Source organism: Orcinus orca, chromosome 11 (genome assembly GCF_937001465.1).
Source record: "Orcinus orca chromosome 11, mOrcOrc1.1, whole genome shotgun sequence".
Lineage (NCBI taxonomy): Eukaryota > Metazoa > Chordata > Mammalia > Artiodactyla > Delphinidae > Orcinus > Orcinus orca.
In genome coordinates this window covers 39,071,532-39,078,812 of record NC_064569.1, presented here as the reverse complement: position 1 = coordinate 39,078,812, position 7,281 = coordinate 39,071,532, and the positions used below count along the sequence as shown (strand labels likewise).

Sequence of the window (7,281 nt, the reverse complement as noted above, 5' to 3'; positions counted from 1 at the left end):
ATGTTCCCAAAGCTGTTTATTTTAAAATTTGAAATAGATTTTGAAGAAATAAATCAATAATGGTGATATTTCTGCCACAGTAGAAATGGAAATTTTAAAATAATTTTAAAAGCACTTTATTGAGGTGTGATTGACAAAGAAAAAGCTATACATATTTAATTTATATGACTTGATGAATTTGAAGATGAGTGGACATCTGTGAAACCATCAAAGCAATCAATGCATAAACATATCCAGCACCACCAAAACTTTCCTCCACCCTCTTTATTATTATTGCAATTGTTTGTTTGTGATAATAACATTTAAGGGCTAACCTCTTAACCAGTTTTTAAGCATACAATACAGCATTATTAACTGTAGTCCCTGTGCTGTACAGGAGATCTCAAGAACTTACTAATGTTGTATAATTAACTTCATACTCTTTGACTAATACCTCCCTCTTACCCCTTCCTCCCAGACTCTGACAACCCCATTCTACTCTCTGCTTTTATGAGTTTGGCTATTTTAGATTCCTCATATAAGTGGTATCATGTAGTATTTTTCCTTCTTTGCCTGGCTGATTTCACTAAGTATATAGTCCTCCAGGTTTGTCCATGTTGTTGCAAATGGCAGGATTTCCTTTTTTTAAGGCTGAATAATATTTTATGTATTTACGGCATTTTCTTTATCCATTAATCTGTTGATTGACACTTAGATTGTTACCATGTCTTGGCTACTGTGAATAATGTTGCAGTGCGGAAGTACAGATATCTGTACAGATATCTCTTCAAGATCTAGATTTCAGTTCCTTTGGAAATATACCCAAATGATTGCTGGATTATGTGGTAGCTGTATTTTTAATATTTTGAGGAACTTCCATACTACTTTCCTAAGTGACTACCAATTTACATTCCTACCAACAGCATGCCAGGTTTCCCCTTTTCTCCACATCTTCACCAACAAGTACTTTTTTTTTTTTTTGATAATAGCCATCCTAACTGGTATGAGGTGATATCTCTTTGTGATTTAGATTTGTATTTCACTGATGAGTAGTGATGTTGAACACCTTTTCATGTACCTATTGGCCATTTGTATGTCTTCTTTAGAAAAATGTCAATTCAGATCCTTTGTTCATTTTTTAATCAGATGATGATGATGATAATGATTTGCTAATGAGTTGTAAGAGTTCCCTATATATGTTGGATATCAACCCTTTAACAGATCTATGGTTTGCAAATATTTTCTCCCATTCCTTAGGTTGCCTTTTCATTTTGTTGATTGTTTCCTTTGCTTTGCAGAGCGTTTTGGTTTGATATAGTCTCGCTTAGTTTATTTTTGTTGTTATTTCCTGTGCCTTTGATGTCATATTCAAGAAAACATTGACAAGACCAATAATAAGAAGCTTTCCCCAGTGTTTTCTTCTACTAGTATTATAGTTTCAGGTCTTACATTTAAACTTTTAACGCATTTTGAGTTAATTTTTGTGTACGGTGTAAGATAAGGATCCAATTTCATTGTTTTTCATGTGGATATATAGTTTTACCAATACCACTTATTGAAGAGACTGTCCTTTCTTCATTGCATACTCTTGGCACTCTTGTTGGAGATTGACTTTGCATGCATGAGTTTATTTCTGGGCTCTCCATTCTGTCCTATTTGTGTGTACGTTTGTTTTTTCTGCCAGTACCTAACTGTTTTTATTATTCTAACTTTGTAATAAATTTTGAAACGGGGGAGTGTGATGCATCCAGCTTTCTTCTTGCTCAAAATTGCTTCAGCTATTTAGGGTACTTCTGTGGTTTCATATGGATTTTAGAATTGTTTGTTCTGTTTCTGTGAAAAATGCCATTGGTATTTTGAAAGGGATTGTGTTGACTCTGTAGATCACTTTGGTTAGCATGGACATTTAAAAAATATTATTTCTTCCAATCCGTGAAGACAGAATATCTTTCCATTTATGTGTGTCTTCTTAAGTTTCCTTCATCAAAGTCAGAGTTTTTACTATAAAGATCTTTAATCTCCTTGGTTAAATTTATTCCTAGGTATTTTATTCCTTTTGGTGCTATTGTAAATGGAATTGTTTTCTTAATTGCTTTTTCAGCTAGTTAGTTGTTATAGAAATATAATGTTTTTCTATATTGATTTCATATCCTACAACTTTACTGAATTCATTTATTAATTCTAACAGTTTTTTGTTGTACTTAGGGTTTTCTATATATAACATTGTATTATATAACAATAGAGACAATTTAAATCCTTCCTTTCCAATTTAGATGTCTTTTTTTTTAACATCTTTATCGGCATATAATTGCTTTACAATGGTGTGTTAGTTTCTGCTTTATAACAAAGTGAATCAGTTATACATATACATATGTTCCCATATCTCTTCCCTCTTGCATCTCCCTCCCTCCCACCCTCCCTATCCCACCCCTCCAGGCGGTCACAAAGCATCGAGCCGATATCCCTGTGCCATGCGGCTGCTTCCCACTAGCTATCTACCTTACGTTTGTTAGTGTATATATGTCCATGCCTCTCTCTCGCCCTGTCACAGCTCACCCTTCCCCCTCCCCATATCCTCAAGTCCATTCTCCAGTAGGTCTGTGTCTTTATTCCTGTCTTACCCCTAGGTTCTTCATGACATTTTTTCCCTTAAATTCCATATATATATGTGTTAGCATACGGTATTTGTCTTTCTCTTTCTGACTTACTTCACTCTGTACGACAGACTCTAGGTCTATCCACCTCATTACAAATAGCTCAATTTCATTTCTTTTTATGGCTGAGTAATATTCCATTGTATATATGTGCCACATCTTCTTTATCCATTCATCCAATGATGGGCACTTAGGTTGTTTCCATCTCTGGGCTATTGTAAATAGAGCTGCAATGAACATTTTGGTACATGACTCTTTTTGAATTTTGGTTTTCTCAGGGTATATGCCCAGTAGTGGGATTGCTGGGTCGTATGGTAGTTCTATTTGTAGTTTTTTAAGGAACCTCCATACTGTTCTCCATAGTGGCTGAACCAATTTACATTCCCACCAGCAGTGCAAGAGTGTTCCCTTTTCTCCACACCCTCTCCAGCATTTATTGTTTCTAGATTTTTTGATGATGGCCATTCTGACTGGTGTAAGATGATATCTCATTGTAGTTTTGATTTGCATTTCTCTAATGATTAATGATGTTGAGCATTCTTTCATGTGTTTGTTGGCAGTCTGTATATCTTCTTTGGAGAAATGTCTATTTAGGTCTTCTGCCCATTTGTGGATTGGGTTGTTTGTTTTTTTGTTATTGAGCTGCATGAGCTGCTTGTAAATTTTGGAAATTAATCCTTTGTCAGTTGCTTCATTTGCAAATATTTTCTCCCATTCTGAGGGTTGTCTTTTGGTCTTGTTTATGGTTTCCTTTGCTGTGCAAAAGCTTTTACGTTTCATTAGGTCCCATTTGTTTATTTTTGTTTTTATTTGCATTTTTCTAGGAGGTGGGTCAAAAAGGATCTTGCTGTGATTTATGTCATAGAGTGTTCTGCCTATGTTTTCCTCTAAGAGTTTGATAGTTTCTGGCCTTACATTTAGGTCTTTAATCCATTTTGAGCTTATTTTTGTGTATGGTGTTAGGGAGTGATCTAATCTCATACTTTTACATGTACCTGTCCAGTTTTCCCAGCACCACTTATTGAAGAGGCTGTCCTTTCTCCACTGTACATTCCTGCCACCTTTATCAAAGATAAGGTGTCCATATGTGTGTGGGTTTATCTCTGGGCTTTCTATCCTGTTCCATTGATCTATCTTTCTGTTTTTGTGCCAGTACCATACTGTCTGGATGGATGCCTTTCTATTTCTTTTTCTTGCCTAACTACTCTGGCTAGGACTTCTAATACTATATTGAGTAAGATTGGCAAGAGTGGGCATCCTTGTCTTGTTCTGATCTTAGAGGGATAGTTTTCAGTTTTTCACCACTGAGTGCGATGTTAGCTGTGGGTTTGTCATATATGGTCTTTATTATGTTGAGGTATGTTCCCTCAACACTTTGCCAAGAATTTTTATCATAAATGATGTTGAATTTTGTCAAATGCTTTTTCTGCAGCCATTGAAATTATCATGTGTTTTTCATCCTTCATTCTGTTAATGTGGTGTATCAGATTAATTGATTTGTGTGTGTTGAGCCATCCATGCATCCCAGGAATAAATCCACTTGACCATGGTGAATAATCCTTTTAGTGTACTGTTGAATTCAATTTGCTAATATTTTGTTGAGGATATTTACGTCTATGTTCATCAGGGATCTTGGCCTATAATTTTCTTTTCTTGTGGTGCCTCTGTTTGGCTTTGGAATCAGGGTAATGCTGGACTCATAAAATGAACTTGAAAGTGTTCTTTCTTCTATTATTTGGAAGTGTTTAAGAAGGATTGGTATTAATTCTTCTTTAAATATTTGGTAGCATTTGCCAGTGTGTGTTGGCTCTGAAATCAAACAAAAACAAGCCTCATCCCTGGCTACAGTGAACCCTTACTTGAGTTCCCTTCCAAGTTGCTTTGTTCTGGGGTGATCTCAGGATGAGCCCTGGGAGCCCCCATGAACAATGTTGCTATACACAAGAGTGAAAGAGGAAGAATTTAAGAAAGTATCTCCTTTATCCTGATGCCAAATTACTGTAAATAAATGTCCAGATATTGTCCACAGTTTATCACTTTACATTATTAGTATTGAATCCATCATAAATATTAACTTTCAATATGATTTTCTATTTCTTCCTTACAGTGGTATTCTCAATGTTGACTTCACAAGCTAAACAGTTTTATCACTTACTGGATCTGAAAGTGCTACAAACCAGTGTACCACTGAGAATTCAAGTAATTGGGTTTTATTCCTCACCTGGGCTTGGAAACTCAGCTATTTAGTCAATGACTGGACAAAAGGATAGGTTTCTGAGTCTTCAATGATGAATTAAATGAACTAGTGTTGAATTAGAACATCAAAGGCCAGGATGGGCCTCTAGATTGAGGCCAGAGTATTGAACAGTTATATTGAGACTCAGGTGAAGTCTAGAATATCAAGATAGTGTGGGAATATATACACAAGTCTTAAAGTGTGAGGATAGAGTTTAGATGACCACGTGGGACCTTAAAACCTGCCAGAATGGCTTAGACATCACATGCGGTGACTACATATATTATTGGATATATTGGTTTTAGAGTGAGCATGGTGTACCTACCCAGAGCATTGTTCTATTACTGGGAACAGCTTCTTATGACTCATTGTAATCATAGCATTGCCTACAAAAGCCCACCTAAAATATCACTGGGCATGATAGTCTAGGCTACCAGTTTTTTAAAAATTTATTATAATTGTATTAATGTATTTTAAAATTAAATGATAACATGATGCCACTAAATAAAACGAGAGAAATTTAAAACAAGAAAACTCCAAAGCAATTTAATTCCACATTCAGTCTCTAAATTCCTTCATGTCATATTGTCCTCCTACCCCCTAATGGTTTCTTACACTTCACCGTGGCCTCTGTTCCCATGACTGAACACTTAATTTTATCATTATCATGCTTTTATAATTTCTTGTGTGCACGTGGGCATGCTCACAGACATACACATACATAACCAATGAATTCGTTTACACTTTATTGAAAACAAATGGAAGCAAATCAAGATGTAAATTTGCTTAACTTCTTGCACTCTTGACCTTCCCTCCTTGACACAGAATAGACAAAGTGCCTCTGCTCCTACCTAAGTCCTTTTCATCTAGATTTAATGCTCTATTTCTCAAGTAATTCACTCCTGATTTTTTTTCTCCATATTTCTCTAATATCAGCAAACTTTCCTTTTCAAATTTATCACTCTGAACCACATAAAAATACTCTAGCTCAAAAACAGATTATAATAAAAAATAGTAATATAGTTGATTTAAAACATCAATGGTACGATGATGACCAGGAAGTGAGCTTTTAAATATCTGAATGTGGATTGTGAGACAGTAATGAAAAAACATTTATGCAGAGTAAGATCTAGGTGCTGGGGTAACTGAGAGGCATTAAGGGACTTTTGATGGATCTTCTTTGTTTGTTTTCCAGAGAGAACACTTCTCTATATGGCAATGAAAAACTACAGTGCCGTCAGTGAGTTCATTCCCCTTGTACTATCTATTGACCCCCGTACTCAGGCTGTACTGTTTGTGCTGTTCCTTCTGATTTACCTCCTCACTCTGATGGGAAATTTCTTAATGCTGCTGATGATTAGGGCTGATTTTCACCTCCACATACCCATGTACTTCTTTTTGAGATGACTCTCCTTTCTGGACCTTTGCCACTCATCTGTCACAGTCCCCAAGATGCTGGAAAATGTACTTTCTGAAAGTAAAACCATCTTTGTAGACAGCTGCCTGGCTCAGGCCTTCTTTGTGTTTGCCACCAAGGGCACTGAGGCATGTCTGCTGGCTGTGATGGCCTATGACCGCTATGTAGCCATCAGCTCCCCTCTGCTCTGTGGCCAGGTGATGAACAACCAGCTCTGTACTGGGCTGATGTGGGGCTCCTGGGGCCTGGCCTTTGTTGATGCTCTCATCAACATCCTCCTGGCTGTCAATTTAGACTATTGTGAGGACCAAACTATTCCCCACTTCAGCTGCAAGCTGTCTTCTCTCTTCCATCTTTCTTGCTTTGATACCTCCACCAGTTTCACACTCCTGCTCTGCTCTTCTGTCTTGCATCTCTTTGGAACCTTCATTATGATTGTTTCTGCCTATGACCACATTGTCTGCACTATCCTGAGCATCAGCTCCACCTCAGGGAGAAGCAAGGCCTTCTCTACCTGCTCTTCTCACCTCACTACTATTATTTTGTTCTATGGCTCAGGTTTCCTCAGCTATTTCTTGCCAACCTCAGGCTCCACTCTGGAGATGATCTTCTCCTTGCAGTACAGTGTGATTACTCCCATGCTGAATTCCCTCTTCTATAGCCTACAGAACAAAGAGGTGAAGGCAGCTATGGGAAGAATGTTTAGAAAGTATTTTCATTCTCTCTTGTAGTGTACACAAAATGATAATGAAAGAGGAGCTGAACTATGGCGCTACCTGATCAAACAATGGACTTTAAGGAGAGTTTCTTGGTTGTCCATGCTGCCAGAAGTTACAGGGAACATAGTGGCATTTATTTCCTTGGAAATACTTCTGAAAAGGACAGAAAACTCTTATCTTAGGATGATTCAGGTTCAGTCTTATTTGGAAAAGGAGAAATGAATCAGATAACCCTCTTTTTCAAGGGATCATTTTGTTAAAATGTTGATTTATTAT

At 36.8% G+C, this 7,281-nt stretch overlaps 1 protein-coding gene across 1 annotated transcript; it reads left to right on the top strand.

The window, feature by feature from the left end:
• Nucleotides 1-6,081: 6,081 nt before the first annotated feature.
• LOC101274355 (olfactory receptor 8S1-like) lies at nucleotides 6,082-7,017 on the top strand. Its single transcript, XM_012534582.1, is given in 1 exon segment — nucleotides 6,082-7,017. A coding segment is annotated over 1 exon segment (936 nt).
• The last annotated feature ends 264 nt before the right edge of the window (nucleotides 7,018-7,281 follow it).